This window comes from Ovis canadensis, chromosome 10 (genome assembly GCF_042477335.2).
Source record: "Ovis canadensis isolate MfBH-ARS-UI-01 breed Bighorn chromosome 10, ARS-UI_OviCan_v2, whole genome shotgun sequence".
Lineage (NCBI taxonomy): Eukaryota > Metazoa > Chordata > Mammalia > Artiodactyla > Bovidae > Ovis > Ovis canadensis.
This window is the reverse complement of record NC_091254.1, coordinates 44783995-44806533: the sequence shown is the minus strand read 5'-3', so window position 1 is coordinate 44806533 and position 22539 is coordinate 44783995. Positions and strand designations below refer to the sequence as shown.

General features: G+C 38.9%; 1 protein-coding gene across 11 annotated transcripts in view; it reads right to left on the bottom strand.

The window, feature by feature from the left end:
- The window catches only part of KATNAL1 (katanin catalytic subunit A1 like 1), a 53920-nt gene that overhangs the window by 5643 nt on the left and 25738 nt on the right, over positions 1 to 22539 (bottom strand). For all 11 annotated transcript variants that reach the window (XM_069601631.1, XM_069601638.1, XM_069601630.1 and 8 more), the window contains 7 exons: positions 19809 to 19977; positions 13158 to 13285; positions 12662 to 12767; positions 9090 to 9248; positions 8244 to 8370; positions 5971 to 6105; positions 131 to 257 (listed from right to left, as the gene is read on the bottom strand). In XM_069601631.1, coding sequence (XP_069457732.1) covers positions 131 to 257; positions 5971 to 6105; positions 8244 to 8370; positions 9090 to 9248; positions 12662 to 12767; positions 13158 to 13285; positions 19809 to 19977 — 951 coding nt within the window. The remainder of the gene's footprint in view (positions 1 to 130; positions 258 to 5970; positions 6106 to 8243; positions 8371 to 9089; positions 9249 to 12661; positions 12768 to 13157; positions 13286 to 19808; positions 19978 to 22539) is intronic.

The following is a 22539-nucleotide window of genomic DNA, read 5'->3' as shown; positions in this document are numbered from 1 at the left end:
ATTTCCTAAAAATCAAAGGCTATACAAGTTGAACATATTGTTATGTAACTATTCATCTAACAATGACCAGTGAAGTTTCACAGAAAACACCAATACAAAAAGGTCACAGATCATTAAAGAAAAAAAATACCTGCAAACGTTAGTTATATCAGCACCAGAGTACCCCTCAATCTTCTCTGCTATATCTTCCAGTTGAATATCTGGATCCAGCTCAACTTCACGAAGATTGATTTTCAGAAGCTCAGTTCTTCCTTTTGCTGTTAAAAGATTTTTTTGCTATTGTTAGATATTTTACTTTACAAACCATTTTGTTACGAAATCATCTACTAACATTCAGGAAAAGAAGCAGAGTCTAATGTAAAGAAGAGGAAATAACTCTGAGTCCACAGATAATTACTGAATTACCCCATGACTCGTGGAATCATATAACTTCCTGTGGGCCTTAGCTGCAATGACTAATAACTGAAACAAACCTCGGAGTTTTCCTAAAAGATTGTGAAGACACTTGCCATGAGAACAAAGGGTCTGAGATCCTTTATGAAAAATAAAAAACATTAGCATTCTAGCACCAGAAATGCTTTTGTAAAAACAAAAATTTATTTAGCCTAGTTTTATGAAATTAGAGTGCATGGAGTATAATTCCTGAGTTACTCTGCTCATCTTCTAGTATGACACAGGAAAAGCTTTCTAGAACTCTAATCGGTATTTTTTTTTAATCTAGTTTTATTTTCCTAGAAATCAGCAATTGGCACGAAACGCTTATTAATATATATTTTTTTAATGGAGAGCCAGCTCACAGACATTCGTTGTTCCAATGTGACTGAAAATGTGTATGAAGTAAGCCGAAACAAACTACAGACTTTTTAATATAACCAATCTTGCTGTTTTACCACCAGTTTTTGTGGCAAATCTGCTTAATACAGTACACTAAAATGATGCAAAATTAGTTCAGATGTGCCTCTCTATTATCTTCTAATAGGTAAAATGAAATTTAGTTCTCTCAATTTTTATTTTGAAAATTTAAAATTTTCAAGTAAAAACAGAATCAGTGAACGCCATCTACCTTTCTTTAGATCCCCCAGTTGTCACCCAGTTATCACCCCCTTGCCTTCTCCTTGAATCCCCTACCTTATCAGCTGTGAGGAGCTAGAGGCATCACAACACTGTGCCTTAAATTACTCAGCAGTGTCTCCTAGGAACAAAGGTATCCATACAACCATCTCACTAAGCAGGAAATTTAACACTGGCACGGTGAGGATTATCTAATACACAATCCAGACTGAAATGTCCACATTTGTCCCAGGCTTTCATTCCTTTCTTAAAGACCTAAATTACAGATGGCATTAAGTTATTGTCTCCTTAGTTTTCTTCAGTCTAAAACAGTTCCCCAGTGTTGTTCTGTTTGTGATGTCTTTCACGACACTGACAATTCTCCCGCAGATGATCTTACAGAGTTAAGGCATTCAAATAAAACATTCCATCAGGTACATTTGAACCTGACAGGCAGATAGATATGAAAATGTTAATGGAAAGAAACAAGAATAACCAAGACACTCTGGAAGAAAAAAGGCAAGGTGGGAGGAACTGCTCTACTACAGAGGAATAAGATTCAAATCTCTGTAACACTCCTGCAGAGGCAGACGAGCAGATTCAGGATAGAGACCAGGAAGCCCAGAAGCAGAGCAGGGCATACAGTGTGGACACCTGATTCAGGCAGTGGGAGAAAAAGGAGTCTTCTCAATAAATGACACCAGAAATGACTATTCACAGAAGGAAAAAATGAAATTGGGTCATACCTCACCATACATAAAAATCAGTGCCAGATGTATTACTGATCTAAATATAAGATGCAAATTCATAAGCATTTCAGAAGATAAAGCAGGAATCTATCCTAATGACCTCAGAGTAAGTATTCATAAGACATAAAAGAAATCGATTACAAACAAAAAGACTAATAAACTGACCATATTAAAATCAGGAACTCCTGTTTATCAAAAGACATGGCTTATAAACTCGGTGAAAACACACAATCTACAGAGTTTGAGAAATACTTACAACAGACTAAACAAAAAACTTATATCTAAAATAGTTAAAGAATTCCTACAAATCAGTAATAAAAAGTCGGACCACCTAATAGAAAAATGGGCAAAAAACTTGAACACATGTATCACAAAATCCAAATGGCCAATCAATAAAGGAAAAGATGTTCAAGTTCCTTAACAGTAAAGGAAAGACAAAGTAAACCACAATAAGCACTGGTACACATTTAGAAGTCTGACAAGACTAGGCAATGGAGAAATGTACACTATGGGAGCTCTCACATGCTGCTGGGAGGAGCGTACATAGAGCAACCACTTTGGAAGACAGACTGGATTTATCTGTCTGATGTTTCATCTATGTTACACGACCCAGCAATTCGCTCCTAGGATGGAATGCTCCATCATGGCATAAGGAAACTTAGGCACTGGCACCACTACAGCATACAGAAGAACGTTCAGAGCAGCACAGCAGCCTAAACCTGGAAATAAGCATTAACATCCATCAAATACCATGATGGGGAATTGTGGTATGACCACATAATGGATATTATGGGCTGAGCTGTGTCCCCGCTAAACTCTTAGGTTGAAACTCTAGGCTCCAATGCAGTTGGTAGCACTCCACATGCAGCAGGTGGATGTTAGTGAATGAACATCACTTTGCTCTTTTAGTCCCAGTACTAGAACATCACTGTGTTTGTAAACCAGAATGTTTTACTGTGGCCTGAGCTAAGAACTTAAAACACTGAGTTTAACCTAACGTGTTCTTCCACAGAAATAAAACTCCCAACAGCCAACTTCAAGGAACTCTGGGGCCTAAGCCTGCTCCTACATGAGGGCCTGAAGCTCAGCAGGCAGCATGCTCCTCTCCCCCAGCGACCATGGCGCGGGGAAAGTGACTTCTGACACTGGTTCTATCCGTGATTTGTTAGAAGAGTCTAAGTAGGACTTATCATCTCTATAAAACCCAATTTATGATACTTAATAACACTGTAAAAGGATTTAATGAGGGGTTAATGTGGTAACAATAGTATAAAGAACTGTCAACGCTACATGACCAAGTTAGTACACATTTGAAATTTAAATAAACACTGTCAGATGGATCACACACTTGTAGTAACAATTCTTCTCGAGTATCCGAGGCCGTCCAGCAGGGCGGGTAACCAGCATGTGCTCCAGGGCCGGGCACACATCCAGCTCTGCTGCCCTGGGAGGACACCTAACCCTCAGGGCTTCAGGCGCTGACGAGGAAAGGTGAGAAGAGAAGCGACCTCACAAGCCTCGCGCCATGAGCTAATACCTGAAAAACGCAGCTCACAGACAGCACGCAGCAAGTGGTCATTGTCCCACCACCCCCAGCCAATCAACAAACAGGACTAGAGGGAGACAAAGAAAGCCAGAGCCCTTCTATTAAGGACCAACTGGGAGACGGACAACACAGAGGAAATGGCCGAGGGAGTGGAGCCCACCAGGGAGAGGGGCCAGGGCAAAGAAGACCTCAAAGAACTGGTGTGTTTGCATTGACTCAGAAAAACCAATAAAGTTTAAATAGAAAGGAAGAGAGAAAACATCCTGGGAAATGAGAGCACTGTAAACCATGACATGAAGGTAGGAAGAAGCACGTGTGGAAAAAAATGTAAGTAGAAAAGTGCAACAGAATACTAAGAAATGCAAACAGACACGAAAAAGAAAGACAGGTATTGAGAAGGGAGCTTAAAAGAAGTGCTCTAACCCTGATGTGACAGGAAATCCGAATCATTTGGAGTCTAAGAGACTCTGATGCCCTGGTGGTTTAGGGTGGTGAGTCTAAAAGCAAAGCACAACTAAATGAAGGTGCTGGAGAAAGGCGGTTGTCAGGCCGGCAGGAGTTGCTGCCGGCATTCAAATGCATCAAGTATTCAGTGAGTGGCCAAGCTCCACCCAAGCCTGTGACCTGACTTCCTCCTTCTGTTGGCCACGCCAGACTGTAGTCACCAAGATGGTGTGACAGCCTCTCACCCACATGCACTTCTACAATGTGGTGTCCATCCCCACCCACTGGTGGTCTCACTCCCCTCCACTTGAAAATGGGTGGGCTTGTAAACGCTTCTACCCAGGGTACCAAGAGGTGACACTACCTGACCTCCACGGCCAGCTCAAAAAAAACTGCACTGTCTACCTTTTCCAGTGGAACAATCACACCTGGGGCCCTGAGCTACCCTGTATGAAATGTGATCAGCTGAGGCCACCATGCCTGAACAAGCCCAGGCCACGTGGAATAACCCCGAGTAACACACAGAAGTGCTCCACCTGAGGCTCCAGGCCTCCGCCCCAGGTGGAGACATTCCAGATAAGTCAGGCTCCAACATGGAGTCACCTCCTCTGCTGACCTTCCAGCTGTGACCCCAGACATGAGGGGACACATACACAGCATCCCTGCGGTGCCCTATCCAAATTCCTGATCCACACACTGTGAGCAAAACAAGACTGTTTGCAATGGCAAGAGTAACCCATCCACTGCCTTTCCTTGCCATCAAGTTCTAATTGCCTCTCAATCTTAAAGAAATTTGCATATTTCTTTATGTAAATTACATAACTTACAATATGCCTTTTTGGGTGGCTTTTCTTGTTTTATCTATTTTCATTCCTGTACTTCTTGCCTTTTCCAACTAAAAACGTCTTTTCATGTCATAGATTTTGTTCATAAAATGTCCTTCAATTTTTTTAACTTTCTAAATCTACTTTTCTTTCCATTCCTTTTACTCTAGATTTCTGAACCGATCTTTCAGGCCTGTTGTCTTCCCACATTTCTTTATGGTTCTGTCTCTTCCACGCCCTTTACCCATCAGATTCCACACCCTTCTATCCCACCAGATTATCCCACAATAGCTGTCTACTCATTTTCAAGCAGCCATGCCTCTGTTTCCATCCTTCTCTATGGAAATTCAGTGAAAAATGCAACTTCCTCTCCCCTCAGGTACCTCGGTCAGAATTTACTATTCTTCATTTCCACCCCAAAAGACTGTGCAACCCCAGTATCACGAGCTCCCTGGTTTCACTGCAGTTAAACTGGGTAGGTGTATGGCTCCCTTCCAACCATACAGGAACACTCTGAGGACAAGGGTCACACATCTTTATACTGACACAATACCTAGTAATCCCTAATAATAAATGTCCTTCAAATAGCAAAGAGCTAAACAAACACCTGTGAAATTAATTAACACGGATGGAAGAAGTCAGAAATAGTGGAGTTCTGATTATGAGTCTTCGTTTGGGAGCCTTGAGGAGAAAGCAATTTCTCCAGTCCTATAGTCACGAGGTACACATGTTCAGACTAGTAGTGAGCAAAGAGAAGCACCTACAAGCCATTACCCACGATGGACATAACCTTTTCATACAGGAAAATAAGTTTAGGAAAAAAAATCTCAACAGTCAACCAGCTCTAAGTTCTCCAATATTTCAAAGAAAGCTGAATCTATGCCTTTGTACCATCAACTCATATCTTTCCCCACAAGCTAAGCTTTCCTCAGCAGTTTATAAAATTTCTGTCACCAATTATCTTTCTAACTATATATTTTCTCTCACACAGGAGTACTAGGTAAGTACATCGAGGAGCTCAGACAGCAGAGAGCACAATATAAGCACACAAATACCAGCTATTACACCTGTGTCTGGGACCTCGGGAACACTGGTCAGCTGTGAAGTGAGATCAACACTCCCTACCTAACAGGGTTGTATTAGTGTTAAATAAAATAACGCATGTTCCATGGGGGAAAAAAACACCACCACCCTGAATGTAAGAAACTTCACTGTAGCCTCTGTCTCCAAAATAGCAAATTGGTTATTTATAAACTTCTATAAGCAGAATGCCAAAAGAATGAGGACTTAGAGAAACAGAGAAAGGTAACACGGAGTAAAAGAAAGATCAAAATAGAAGAAAAGGAAGGCATCATACCTGTTGGCAGAGGTATATATATTCTTTTTTCTAATCTCCTCCGCAATGCTTCATCAATGTCCCATGGGAAATTAGTGGCAGCCAATACCATGACCATTTTGGAAGGATCATCATTCTCCAAAGCCCCTCCGACTCCTTTGGACAACAAGGGTAAAGAAGAGCATTTTTCTTACAGTCCCTTATTCTGCCATTCAACCAATACTTCTAAGCATCAGCTATAGGCTTGGTGGGAGGCTCAGTGACAAACATGATGTGGTCCTTCTCACCTGTGTGGTGTCAGAAACCAGACAGATCCACAGAGAAGACAAAGAGGTAGAAGAATTCCCATAGTCTATCGCAGAAGTCTAATCTGATAAGAAAACCTAATTTTTTTCTGTAATCTTTTTTGTGTGTTTTTCCTCTGCAAAGAGGAGGCAAGGGAGATTATGCTGTTTTACCACTTTATTTTTTTTAAATCATGAATTTTTTAGTTATTACTGTTTTTCTCAAAAAGGAGAACAGAATAGGGTTCACATTTATTTAATACTAGCACGCAATCATAATTTTGAGAGACATTATACTGCAATAATTTTGGCCTTCTAATATATAAGTGACTGAGAAAAAATAAGAAATTTAAGAATGACTGTAATAATCAATTGTTACTGAAAATAACCATTTCTTTTTACACAAAACCAAATATATGTGCACAGGGTCTATCTTCTCAGAATTAAAATTTTAGAACAAAAAACGAGGTTTACAGAATGGAAACTCTGGAAAATAAATAATAAACAAAAAAAATTATCAAAAACTCACAAACTTTATTGATATGAAAATTTTGAGTCTGATATAACAAAGTAGTAGATTAAAAAACACATGTAAGAATTAAAGATATTAAAATTTTAAAAATAAAAATAAATAAATAAATATTATACCAAAAAATAAAATAAAATAAAAAATAGTTACTGAACAGCTGGTTTATGCAAAAAAAAAAAAAACTTAATTCAATGGTATTTCCTTAATAAATTACTAAACTCTTATTTCAATCATTATTATAAAGAGTTAAGCTGTCCAACTAATGGTCACAAATACCCAGCAATAAAATTCAGCTACCAAATTTGTATTTGGTGATGTTTTTAAATGTTTTGCGTATTTTGCTCCATATCCCTCCTTGCAAAAAAGTACAACACAGACATTCCTTTCTTTTATACTTCAACAGACACAAAAATGGTAAACTCACTGAGGGAAGGGTCTCCTAGTACTGAATCATTTTATACCTCTTACAGTGCCTGGCAATCAGAGTCACATATCTCTAAACAGTAGCTCTGGGCCCATTACTCTCTTCCTCCAATTGCTCCCCAAAGCCTTTCCTTCTTAATCTGAATAACTTCTGCCAATACTTCAAAGCCCCTTGGCTATTCCCTTCTGTGACTCCCTTCATCCGGGTGGTACCCCTCCTACTGTGTTTTCACTACACTCAGAGTTTAGTTCTACTACAGTACTAGCGATACATTATAATTATCTATGAAGTGCCTGCTTCTCAGCTATAACAGTGGTTCTCAAACTTTTTGGCCCCAGAATCCTTTTTACACCTTTGAAGATTACTGAGCTTCAAAGAGTTTTTGTGTGCGTGGAGTATATCAATCAATATTCAACACTTATTATTAAAAACTAATACTGAGACTTAAAAAATATGAATTCATTTTAACAATAAAAATACATTATTTATTAACATAACACATTTTATGAAAAATAACTTTTTTAAAACCAAAAAAAATTAGTAAGAAGGCTGGCTTTTTTTTTTTTTTTTTTTGCATTTCTGCAAATCTCTAATGTATGACTTAACAGAGAAGAGGTGGATTCTCATATCTGCTTCAGCCTTTCACCTACTGTGATATTCTACATGTCTTATACCCTCTGAAAGTCTCCACTGTTTAACTTACAGAAGAATGAGAGTGAAAAAAGTAAGTAACATCTTGATATTACTATGAAAATAGTTCAGCATTTGCACACCTTTTAGGAGTTTTAAAGACCTCTGGGACCCTGGACCACATCTCTGAACAGTAAGCCCCTTGAAGGCCATGACATTCCTTTTCTTTGTAACCTCAGAACCTGAAACAGCACAAGTATGCAGCAGATGCCTCCTGAGTGCATGAAGAAACGAACAATTGGGTGGATGAACAAATAAACTCCAGCGGTCTTCTGGTCCATTCACTGAGAATTTCCAAAAGATCAATCTAGACAAAATTCAAAAAGGAACTAGAATAGTTTTGAGGCATTAATTAAGTATTAATTACCATCCATCTGAATGAGCAGCTCAGACTTGACTCTGCGACTTGCCTCATGTTCATCAGAGGTTCCTCTTCGACTGCAGATAGAATCTATCTCATCGATGAAGATTGTGGTCGGGGCATAAAACCTAGCCTTTGTGAAAATATTTGAAAGATCATTTAATGATCTCATAAAATTAACTGAATTTCTAAAATGCCATTTTCCTCCATCTAAAACAACAGTAAAAAAGAGCAGAAATTTCTCACTGCTTTAATGCCACTCTTTGGTTACTGATATGTTAATCATATCAAAAAAAGGAAAATCCTAAAAATAAAAGATAAGTTATACGGTTGGTAAAGTCAGGTGACAGATACACGAGGATTCATGGTCCTATCTCTCTACTTCTGTGTTTGAAAATTTCCATAATACAAAACGCTCCTAAAGATAAATCATCAATGTATCCTCAAATATACATTTCTAAGTAACTATTGCAAATGTTTATGAAAAAGGAACAAACTTTAATGACAGATCAATTCCTAATTGGTTTTCAAAATATATATTAAAATATACTTCTGCTTAATCAGCTCATTAGAGAGCCAGAAATATCCTGCAAACTACATACATTTCCCAAGTCTCTTCTACCCTGCCTGGATGGGATGCCACAGAGCTTCAACCTCAGGGAGGAATGCAAGCTGAAGACACATGAGCCAGTCCACAAAACTCACCACCCCATGTCTTACCAGTGTCGAGAACTCTGAAACGACGACACTTGACCTTTTTTAAAAAGACACCTAGGTGAATGGATCTAGGTAACAGGGATACCATGTGCCTATACAAACAGGACCCTGAAATCCAAACACATCATCACTCACCATTTCAAACAACAGACGAACCAGCTTCTCAGACTCGCCTCTATATTTCGACGTCAGCGTGGAGGAGGAGACGTTGAAGAAGGTCGTGCCGCACTCAGTGGCCACAGCTTTAGCCAGCATGGTCTTCCCAGTGCCCGGGGGCCCAACCATCAGCACTCCCTGGAATTCCAAAGGATGTACTAAGTGATTTATCGGATTGAAATACTTTCTTATAAAATATCATCAGCTAATAATGTACATGAAACTTTTCCCATAAAAAGAGAAGTTCAACTGTCACTGTAAAATCATGGTGCATTTGACATGTTTCATTTTATAGACAGAAAAAACTGAAATGATGAATCGCTTCACAGAATGTCTCAAAGGTATCAGAGGTACTCAGAGCTGGGCTAACAATGGGCTCAGACAACAAGGAATTGCCTGGGACATCTGGAGAGGCCCTGGCAGAAGACAAACATGGATGGTCTTGGGCACAGCTTAGGACTAACTGCTCTGTTTAAGCAATGAAAACAGATGACATTTTCTACCACATGGAGCAGAAGTATATATCCCCTGCCCTCCTTACGCACAAAACCTATCTTCCACAACACACAATATATACTTTCAGTCAGAAATATAGATCCATTTATCAGCTTATAAGGTAGCTAAAATCTAGTGGTGATTTAAACAATCAAATTAGCCAGCACTTTAACTGTGCTGGACAGTTAATAGTTTATATAAAACACTGTTAGTAATGAAAAAGCCAAATATAACATAGACTAAAATCTAAATATTAGTTATTTCTCACCTTTGAGGGCAATTAAACAAATATTCTATAAAAATAAATCAAGGAATACAAATTATCCAAGAACACTAATCTTCAGACTGGAAGATTTTTAAATACTTACCATTTTCTTCTAACACTTTCAATGAGAGTTCAGATATATACTTAACACTACATTTTTTTGGCATAATAGTTGGTGATCTTAAGATGAATTCTGAGCCATTTGTCAATAAGCTTTGGAGGAGTTAAACTTTGAAAACTATGTGCATAGCAAAGTTTCATAAATTCTAAATTCAGAAACTGTCCAAACCTGCTTCTAGCTATGGAATTTTGATACCCAGGACAACAAGGGATCAGTAGGATTGAAAACACTAGCTTTATAAAAAAATTTTTTTTGCTTTGCAAGAAACCTTTAACTATATGTGAGACTAATATTTCAAAAACTGTAAAGACAACTAATGGTACAGGCACAGCTACAAAAAAGGCTCTGTTTCTCTTTCCACTGTCCTCTTAATGCCCTCTCAGTTCTCATAATGTCACTAACACGGCCACAACCAGATGATCTCCAGCGGCAGCATCTGTGCACAGACACAGCTCACAGATACAGGACAGCATTCAAACACGTCACCTCCTCGTGACGCTACTCCGTCAACTGCCTCCTCTCTTTCCTGTATCTCCTCTCCTGTTTATTTGAAAAATGAAAGCCTTCACTTGACCCTACAGATCCTCTAATGACTATCTGCCTCTCCCTTTCCCTTCCTGGCCAAGCTTCTTAAAGCAATGTTTTACGCTTATTGTTTCTTCATGAGCTACAATCTGACTTCTGCCTCCACTGCTTCACTAAAGATACCTCTCTGACTAACCCAATGGCCACTGTTTAACTCACAGCTTCTCTTCTCCCTCTGACCTTTGATGCCAATACCCGTTCATTCCCTTCTCCCTGAAACTATTCCTCCCCAGGCTGGTTCTAGGACACAGGACTTGTCATGCTAGGGAGGATACACCTACCATTCCAGGTGTTTTAAAACCCCTTTAAATACCTATTTTATGAAGGCCTTATTATTTCTTTTAAACATTGTTTTTAAAGTTATTATAAAGGGGGAAATTTATGGTACTATGTTCCCTAAATTAGTAATATCTGTAACAAATAGACATCTATATCTAAAACAAATAGATAGATGTCTATAACAAATAGATATTACAAGCACAAGCTGGAATCAAGATTGCCAGGAGAAATATCAATAACCTTGGATATGCAGATGACACCACCCTATGGCAGAAAGTGAAAAAGAACTAAACAGCCTCTTGAGGAGAGTGAAAGAGGAGAGTGAAAAAGTTGGCTTAAAGCTCAACATTCAGAAAACTAAGATCATGGCATTCGGTTCCATCACTTCATGGCAAATAGATGGGGAAACAGTGGCTGACTTTATTTTTTTGAGCTCCAAAATCACTGCAGATGGTGATTGCAGCCATGAAATTAAAAGACGCTTTACTCCCTAGAAGGAAAATTATGACCAAGCTAGACAGCATATTAAAAACACAGACATTACTTTGCCAACAAAGGTCTGTCTAGTCAAAGCTCTGGGATTTCCAGTAGTATGGATGTGAGAGTTGAACTATAAAGAAAGCTAAGCGCCGAAGAATTGATGCTTTTGAACTGTGGTGCTGGAGAAGACTCTTGAGAGTCCCTTGGACTGCAAGGAGATCCAACCAGTCTATCCTAAAGGAGATCAGTCCTGAATATTCATTGGAAGGACTGATGCTGAAGCTGAAACTCCAATACTTTGGCCACCTGATGCAAAAAGCTGACTCACCGGAAAAGACCCTGATGCTGGGAAAGACTAAAGGCAGGAGGAGAGGGGGACGACCGAGGATGAGATGGTTGGATGGCATCACCGACTCAATGGACATGAGCTTGAGTAAACTCCGGGAGCTGGCAATGGAGACGGAGGCCTGGTGTGCTGCAATCCATGGGGTTGCAAGGAGTCGGACACGACTGAGCAACTGAACTAAACTGAAAACAAACAGTCTATAGAAGCTTTTAAGTTGTGAGAGGCAATCAAAATACCATGATATAAACACACAATTTCTCCTCCTTTCTCCTTTTGGGCACAAACAAGGAGGAGGTATTGAGAACATAAAAGCCCTTCCAGCTAATCTAGAAGGGGCAAAGTAAGACCACGCTTTTATTTCATTCTGCCAGTCAGAGCAAAGCAAGACTCTGCCTATGGCTAAGACCAAAAACAGTTCCAGCAGCAGCTGTTGGAAGGGCTTTTTTAAAACACTGGAATGAAAGCACTGAACTTAGGAGGCACGAGTCCTGGGCAGGCTTTAGACTATAAAGCACAGGGCAAGCTAGAAAGATCTAAACATCCTCATTACCTCTCAGAATTTATACCTGGCCTAGATGAAGTGATCAAAATAATTAATTACTGAGAAAACAGATCAGCTTTTAAAAAGATATTTATTTGATGAAACACTTATTCTATGACTATGTACTACTACTATTTAATTTGCTTGCTAACTTTCCATTACAGAAACAGACACCTGGAAAATTCTCAAAACTTGTCTCCAGCTCAGCACCCCTGAGGAAAGTGACTTTAAAGATGATAGCATCAACACTCCCAACCCCTCTTCTGCCAGGCACAGGCAGCATCTCAACCACAAATCCTTATCCAGGTGCCTGAGGTATACACCAGCCTCCCTCAACCTTTACAGACCATGTTAATAAATGCATAAGGAAACTACAACGCTGGCTTTCTTTATCCTGCAAGCTGCAGTTTATGCCTATATTATTTTAATAAATTCTCACCTTCCACGGCCTTCTAATCCCTTTGAAAAAGTCAGGCATCCACATGGGAAGGACAACAGCTTCCCTCAGCAACTTCTTAGCTTCTTCCAGATCTGCTATGTCATCCCTTTGGAAGAACAGCCACGTTTAATGCTTATTCGGGGTCACCTTTGATTTATGGTCAAAAGCAGCTCTTTGAATTGTTTTTCACTTAGGAAATTATTCTTATAGGAAGAACAGTATTCTAATTTTTTACTGTCTAAAATCATCAGTGAAAACATACTACAGTTATAAATCAGGACATTATTCAATTAACAACCTTTGTTGGTTACGTCAACATCGAATTAACATGAAAATGTCTTGGCTGTATTCTGAAAGAACAATTGTTCTGCCAAGTCTACACACTCATATTATGGGTGAAGTCATAATCAGGAGGTGAATGGATAGCAAGACAAGACACACCAAGCCAAACTACAGCCTTCTCCGCAGCTGTGATTCAAGAATATAACAGACTCACCAGTGAACACTTGGGTTCCTGGAGACGATGTCTCTCTCAAGGGCTTCTACCAGGTCCTTATCATATGCGGCACCATCAAATTTTGGAATTTCACCATCACTTGTACCATCTTGCATATTTTTCCTTCCCTGGGGACAGGTGTAAAAAAAACATCAATAACAAGATAGTTTTAATTAACATCATTAAACTTTCAAAATACTGCAGTGGAACTATTTTAAATGGCTTATTTTTTTTTTAATAGTGTTTTCTAATTACCCCCAAGGCCATCCTCCCCGTTTTAATTCATCAGCAATAGATGAACTGGCCAACCTTAGAAGATACTTCAAATTTACATCCTTGAGGGGACAGGTGCACATTAAGACTAAACAAGCTTGATATCTCTAAACTTGGGGTTGCTAGGGATTTCTGCCACTACTAGAAAATATTTCAAGCATTAATACAGAGGAAGAAAAAACCAACTTACTGAAAACCTACAGAACAGCAAGAAATCTCAAATATATTATCTTGTTTAATACAACAACCCTAAAGGTAAGGTTGTATTATTACCTTGTTTTTACAGGTAAGGAACTGGGGCTCAGAAAGTTAATTAAGTTCATAGTTACTAAACGTCTGAGTATACATTTTAACTCAGATTTTCCTGACTCCCCAAACTCATGCCTTTTCACAACATCAGACCACCTCATGCCTGCCTGGGTCATTTTAAAGCTTAAAAGCAGGTTAAAGGGGGATAAATCAGGAAGATGTGGTTAACATATACACACTACTATATATAAAATAGGCAACCAACAAGGACCTACTAGCACAGAGAACAATACTCAGTATTTTATAGTAACCTATAAGGAAAAAGAATCTGAAAATATATATATATAAATAAATATCTATACCTGAATCACTGCTCCATACACCTGAAACACTATATTATATATCAAATACATGTCATTAAAAAAAAAGAGAGTAGGTTACACATGGCAGAACTATTACATTCTCCTAAGCATCTAAGAGGCTGCAGATGAGGAGAGACGGGACGCTGAACTGCAGCTTACAAAACTTTTTCCCACTCAGTGTAAGTACCCACTCAGGGTTCAGCATTTCTTCCTAGTAAGGTCCTTGGACCACATCATAAAGTCACTATAATGACAAAGATAAAAGGACCTTTTAAAATAGTATCATTAGGGTCATTAAAGCAATATACTTTACCCCAAATTCTTTATTTAATAACACACTAGCTTGAAAAAAAAAAAAAAAGAATTACATGCTATGGTTTCTATGGGGTTCTGCCAACATTTACTCAGCTCTGAAGAGCTTTAAATGAGATGTGCTCAGCTGCCAGAGACAGTTCAACCACTAGAACTACTTTAGCAGACAGAGCCAAGCACCTCCCTGGAGCTTCAGCCCCACAGTTACTGTTAAGGCAAAAATGAAGGAAAAATGGTCCAAACACTAATCCATTTCCTGAGCTTCAATCTGAAGAGAGAGAACAGGATGAACCTCGCCTACCACACTCCATCTGAGATAAACCATAAACTAGAAATCCTAAGTGCAGAGAGAGCTAAATGGCTCCCTGTGGGCAGACGCTCCAGTTCTTTAAGTCACTGGGTAAATGACAAAACAGTACTCTGGTAGCTTGACTCCAAAATGAATAATTTACTGTCTCTGGTTAGCATGATATGAAACTGAATTTTTAGGAAGATTCTTATACTTCAGATGATGGATCCCAATATTGACACTTAAAAGGAGTAAATTTCTGGCATGCTTACACAACAAAGATAATGTCAACAAATTTAAAATTAGCTCAGCCTAGAACATATTTTATAATAAAGATGGGCCAAGGCTAGTCACACTCAAACATATCACTGCAAACACTCTGTAATTGTTTTTAAAACTCTTCTAAAAATAAATCAACCAGAGAATGAAACAGAAACTGATATATCTGGGATTTAACAAGCTTTGATATGACATTGTAACTTGAGACTTACCAAAAAAAATATTTAAAAATATAGGCAGAGAGTCATTTTAATATGAATATCCAAGTGGTGGGGAGGATTTAATAAACACTATCAAGGGAAAGTAAAAGGTGTACACTTGTCTGGAAGCAACAGGAAGCATAGGATTTTAAGAAAAATAAATATACGACTATCTATGTCCAAGACATTCTACTGTGCCTTCAGTGTAAGATCAGTGCATGAAAATAAGATTATCTGATAGATTACTGGCAGAAAGTTAACAAGTAAATGCCAAACACACATAAACTGTGAAGTGCTATGAAAAAAAACGAGTGGTCAGTATAGTTAAAAGGTACTGAGCAAAAAGAATAGGCTGGAGGGGGACTCCCCTGGCAGTCCACTAGTTAAGACTCCTAGATTCCACTGAAGGGGGTACATGTTTGATCCCTGGTTGGGGAACTAAGATCCTGAATGCTGTGCAGTGTCGCCAAAAAAATAAAAATAAAGTATTTTTAAAAAATAAGAATAGGTTGGAAAGATGGTCAGAAGTCAGCACACTGGGCCCTCTAGGCCATGGGGAGCTGTTTAGGTTTTATTATTCTAAGTAAATGGGGAAATTTTTGAAACTTGCTAACAAGGGCTGGGAGGGATTGGGGGCAGGAGGAGAAGGGGAGGACAGAGGATGAGATGGCTGGATGGCATCCCCGACTCGATGGACGTGAGTTTGCGTGAACTCTGGGAGTTGGTGACGGACAGGGAGGCCTGGTGTGCTGCGATTCATGGGTTCGCAAAGAGTCGGACACGACTGAACAACTGAACTGACTGACTGACTAAAGAAGGGCAATGACAGAATCTGATTTCATGTTAAAATGACCCTTGTAGTTGCTATGTGGGAAAATGGTGGGCTGGAGAAAGAAGGAGAGACAGGGAAATAAAAGCCTGTAGCAGCAAAGTCAAGGCTCTCAATTCACAGAAGAAGATATGTGGGTAGAAAGTCAGTCAAACCACTTGCCCTCCCACCCAAAGTTTCTCAATAGTACACATGAGACCTGAATACAAAGTAAGTACTCCAAAGAAGATTCTAGATCTTTTTCAACTCAAAATGGTGAGGTGACTAAAAAGCAAAACTAGGAAACTAAAACTAATAATTTATTTGGGTGATACTGGGAGACCAACAAAATGGGTGACAACTATCCTTCTTGACAAACAGATCAATTAAAATAGGAAATATCAAATATGAGTGAATAGCTGTGGTTTCGGTTAACCTGCTAGATTAACTGCAACCAGAAGAGTGGTTCTCTCTGGGAAAGCAGTAAGTGGCAGAGATCAGAAGGGATCATGAGTATGGCTTCTGAGGAGCTCAAGGCTCTATTTTTGACCCCTGAGCAATAGTTAAACGGATTACACAGTAGTTACAGAGGTTGCATGCAATCAGTCTAAGCTGACTCTTACTGGTTTGTAAGAGCCAGTTATTAAATTTTCAGGAATTTTTCAAGCCAACTGTGAAAAACAGCCATTGGTAAAAATCATACAAACTTAATATAAATTATATTAAAAACAGAAGAATTACTCCAAACTCCTCACTGCCAACTATTGAACTATCACCTATGTACTGTACCGCGTCTACACTGCAGAATGGTAGGCTGCTACTCATGTCAACTCTGAGTTCAGTGATCTCGTATTGGCAGCCTGGATCCAGTCATAGTGGAAGTGTTTATACCACAGAAACCAGCAATTATTACAAAATGGGGACCTGATTTCTTGTTCTGTTAACTGTCTAGTCTTAAACTAATGGGGGAAATATTAAACTAAAGCGTGTGTCATTTCTATAGTTCTTACAATGTAAATAGCACAAACAATTAAGGAAATAAGTTTTCAGTATTTGAAAACCATGATATGATTCATCAAAGTTGTTCAGATGATTGATAGAGGAGAGAAGTTCTGACATATGTTTCTGTTGTTTCATTTTCAACTGACTCACTAATAAAAACAAAGTATCAACCAAATCCCGTCAGAACTACATTCCTAACCATCTGTCAACTACAACCATAGGTACCTACAGGTGCAAGAGTTAAGCAAAAAGCAGCAGAGGCATTTCATGGGGGTCCATGGGCCCTATAAAAGTTTACAATAAATTCTTACATATTTTATTATTTGTAAATTATATGTTGTACATCCTTTATTATGAGATTTATAATTTATGTGAATATGTATGCATACTTGAATACATACAACTTTTTTTTTCAAAAAATCTAGTTATTAGACATTTACCAGTACATTACTAGTTAGATGATCATCATTCATCAAATATTACCCTTATAATATACTATAATATACTATAATATAGTATAGTAGTATAGTATGGTATAGTATAGTATAATATAGTATATTATAGTATAATATAGTATAATATAATATACTTTTCTTCAATAAAGAGATTTTTTTTAGGTCATTGTTTATTTGTATAACTACCGATCCACATTTCTCAAAAGAATACTTCAATCCAGTTTATATCTCTCCATATCAGACATTCCTAGACTCAAGCATGAGAATGAAAATATTCAAAAAATGGCCATTTGCTACTAAGTAATTCCATCAATTACTTAAATCAATTACCATATAACCACAATGGTGTGATCACTCACCTAGAGTCAGACATCCTGGAGTGTCAAGTCAAGGGGGCCTTAGGAAGCATCACTATGAACAAAGCTAGTGGAGGTGATGGAATTCCAGTCGAGCTATTTCAAATCCTAAAAGATGATGCTGTGAAAGTGCTGCACTCAACATGCCAGTAAATTTGGAAAACTCAGAAGTGGCCACAGGACTGGAAAAGGTCAGTTTTCATTCCAATCCCAAAGAAAGGCAATGCTAAAGAATGTTCAAACTACCACACAATTGTACTCATCACACGCTAGCAAAGTAATGAAAATTCTCCAAGCTAGGCTTCAACAGTACATGAACTGAGAACTTCCAGATGTTCAAGCTGGATTTAGAAAAGGCAGAGGAACCAGAGATCAAATTGCCAGCATCCACTGGATCACAGAAAAAGCAAGAGAGTTCCAGAAAAACATCTACTTCTGCTTTATTGACTATGGTAAAACCTTTGTCTGTGTGGACCATGACAAATTGTGGAAAATTCTTAGAGAGACAGGAATATCAGACCACATTATCTGCCTCATGAGAAATCTGTATGCGGGTCAAGAAGCAACCACTAGAACCAGACATGGAACAACAGACTGGTTCCAAATTGGGAAAAGAATATGTCAAGGCTATACACTGTCATCCTGCTTATTTAACTTATATGCAGAGTACATCATGCAAAATGCCAGGCTGGATGAAGCACAAGCTGGAATCAAGATTGCCAGCAGAAATACCAATAACCTCAGTTACACAGCTGACATCACCCTTATTGCAGAAAGCAAAGAGCAATTAAAGAGCCTCTTGATGAAAGTGAAAGTGGGGAGTGCAAAGCTGGCTTAAAACTCAACATTCAAAAAACTAAGATCATGGCATTCAGTCCCATCACTTCATGGCAAATATATGGGGAAACAATGGAAACAGTGACGGACTTTATTTTCTTGGGCTCCAAAATCACTGCAGATGATGACTGCAGCCATGAAATTAAAAGACGTTTGCTCCTTGGAAGAAAAGCTATGACAAACATAGGCAGCATATTAAAAATCAAAGACATTACTTTACCAACAAAGGTCGGTCTAGTCAAAGCTATGGTTTTTCCAACAGTCGTGTATGGATGTGATAGTTGGATCATAAAGAAAGCTGAGCACCAAAGAATTGATGTTTTTGAACTGTGGTGTTGGAGAAGACTCTTGAAAGTCCCTTAGACTGCAAGGATATAAAACCAGTCAATCCTAAAGGAAACCAGTCCTGAATATTCATTGAAAGGACTGATGCTGAAACTGAAGCTCCAATACTTTGGCAACCTGATGTGAAGAACTGACTCACTGGAAAAGACCCTGCTGCTGAGAAAGACTGAAGGCAGGAGGTGAACAGGATGACAGAAGATGAGACGGTTGGATGGCATCACTGACTCAATGGACATGAGTCTGAACAAGCTCCAGGAGTTGGTGATGGACAGGGAAGCCTGGCGTGCTGCAGTCCATGAGGTCACAGAGTTGGACACGACTGAGCGACTAAACTGAAGCACAGCACAGAATCTCTACCCAGGATTATGCTTATTCACCAATCGATTTCCCAGATAAATGTATATACTGAAGGAAATTTTCTCATGAAAGAAAAAAAATCTACTCAAAAATTTACAGATAAATCTAAGTTTTAAAAATCTGTATCAGTAATAAACTGTATCCACTGTCTTATTCTGTGAAGACTATATATACATCTATTTCCTTATAAATCTTTCCCCTACAGTTATGTTTCATTTATTGTTCATTTTACTTCAGAATACTAGCTAAAATATTTTTTTAAGTTTTAAAACTTTATTTTGAATATTTCTACAAAAACTCCATTTTACTTAAGATTTGTACAGATAAATTTGTGTGTGTGTTTATTTAATACATCTGTGAGTTTACTGGCATTGCAGAATGGCCTTCAAAATGCAAAGACTGCATAAGTTTTTGATTCAGAGTTCTTTTTTATATCTCTTCCATGTTAAAACCAAGCCTACAAAAATTACAATATGCACCAAAGGTCATGGGCTTAAAGTGAATGAGTCAGGAAGAGGGAGGCTTGCCTTGTCATCTCTCCCCCTGGCTCTGCAGTCCTTGTCCCTGCTGGTGGAGGGCTTCTCGCTCTTAGATATGGGATGTGCTCGGCCTACGGGTCCCCGAGCGCCGCCTCCTGGCATCTCTTTCCTCAGAGGTCTTACTTCTCGATTGGGACGCCTTATCTGAGGTGGAGCTCTAACCAAAAAAAAAGGCAAAAGTACTTCAATACTACCTCAGTTAATAAAACTATTAAATCAATTAGCCCACAAAGTCAGTTTTTCCCCTTTTGCCAATTCATGGTTACAACTATTAGGTCACTTTTTGAAAGTACTTTTCTGTAAAAAATCCTGGTTGATACAAATATCAAATAGATATAAATGATACATATAACAGCAATTACTTTGTCAGAGTAACAATTAATCACCAACAGAGGGCAATACAGACTACTCCCATCTTATAATCTTAATAGTGTAATAGAGTATCAGTTCCTTATTCATTACTGTCCTAAACCAAACAAGTAACTTTTTAAAAAACGTATTAAGAGCTGAAAAGATAAGAACTGAAAATATGTCTATCTGCGTAGCTTACCAGTTTATCCTTTACAACCAAAATTATTTTCTCTGCTTCTGTATTGGAAAAACCAGCATTTTATTCATCAAATTACAAATAGCAAGGCTTAATGAAATCTTAATTTAGGTGTATCTAAAATTCATGCTTTGAAGGTGTCAAAAATCAAGAATCATTCAAATTATACAGGCCCCCAAACGTGAATCAAGAATTCTGATAACTACATGCGGCAAAAGATGTTAATTCTATTTATAGTGGAGACCATTTCACAATACACACAGATATTGAATCATGACGCTGTACACTTGAAACTAATGTACCATGTCAATTACACGGCAATTTTAAAAAAGAATTTTTATAAACATATAACTATGCTGACAAAGTAGCACACTTTGTCTCATGTCATGTGAAATGTGTCTTCTTCAAATAGTAAAGTCGGAGGGCTCCTCAGCACAGTATCTACTTGCCCCTCTTTGGGTGCTGGCCCAGACGCCGTCACTTTGTGTCTAATTTCCTGAGCTGTCTCTGCCTCTGTTTTCTACCTTTACTCTCTCTACAGTTCCACCTGTATTTGCAGCCCTTCACATTCCGTATGTATATCCCTTTTTCCACCCACATGCCAAATCTATCATTATCTCTTTTCCAGCTTCTTGCTTTTAATTCATCTAACTCATCATGAAGTTTCTCTCTCTGATATCAGGGAAGGCTCACATGTGTACAACTCAATAAACCCAGGAAAATGGATGACAAGCCAGGAAGGCTGCAAACTCAAGGTGAAAAATGGGTAACATACTGTATCATCTTCAAACCACTGGAATCAGACCACCGCATGAAAACTGTTACGGATGAGAGAGCCTGGTGGAAAATGTGTGTCTACCTACTGGGTTACCACACACTGACACTGGAGTCCTTGGAATTCAATCCAATTAAACAATTATGTACTGAACACCCAGACACCCATTAGGAGGCAGATAGCCTCTACTGTGCTAGGCCCTCAGAGAAGACAAAGATGAAAGAGCAATCTTGTGGGGAAAAAAAATCCACAGGAAAGGAACTCAAAAACATGTATAGTGAAATGGTTATACGACATTTTCAAATTTAAAGGCATTATTATGTTTTTGGTTCTAGCACATTACTAGTCTTTTAAGTATTCTGACTGCCAGTAAGATAAAAGAAAATGTGATGAGACTGGCAAAGAATAAAAATAAGAAAAATGCTACACTGCTCTGTTCCTAGTATTTCATTGCAACCATTGTTTTTTGACTGAACTTCCTTTTTGATGAAGAGGTGTCAAGTAGGTGAGCAGAACATTATTACTCTACATATATATAAAAAACAGTAAATATATATAAAATGGTAAATACATATATACATAACAGTAAATGCATATCTGCATATATATAAATATCTCTCCTGAATCAGATTCGTGGCCAAAGACAATCAAATGCAACCAACAACCTCCTTATGCAGAACACACTTGATGTGTGTTTGCCTTCTGTCAGCAGCTGCGCCTGCTATTTAAGTCGTCTGTCATTGTTTGTGGTCCTGCTCTTCCGAGGCACAGCCGGCCTGAGGCTTTCGCTGGCAAACAGCAAGCCCGTCCTTTACAGCTGCGCAACGGGCTGCTGCGCGGCTGCTGGGCTGGCCCTGCTAGGCCTCCGTGAGGAGAGGAGAACTGCAGTGAATCCTCAAACAGCTCTTCTGCCTCCTCAGCTTGTGCCTTCCCACCTCGGCCAGCTATTTAGCAGTCTTGGAGGAGTCCTGCTGTAGTCCATTTTGCACACACATCCAGGTCAGTAAAGCTGTGCTGCGAGAGGAATTATTTCCAAGCTCATACACAGGCGGCACTCCAAGAGTGCTACTGCCGACCCTGTCCTGCCGCTCAATATTCTGACGAGCCTATTCCTGGCCTGCATGAAACTGCTCAGAGGCCAGACCCGCCACTGGTGGCCAGTCCAGAGTGGCACAGAAAGCCTGCCTGTGTTCTGCGGGTCTTCAGGTCCGTCTCACTGCAGTTTGGTATTACATCTGAAACAGACTCTGTCAGCTTCCCAAAGGACATCCTTGACTGTCTGTACTTATTCCTCCACTAGTGCATCACTGCACAATGTCATGCTTCAATTTAAGGACTCAGTGACAGCTTCCAGGCTTAAACAGGAAGTCTCAAGGCTGGTTTCACCGGTCTCTTTT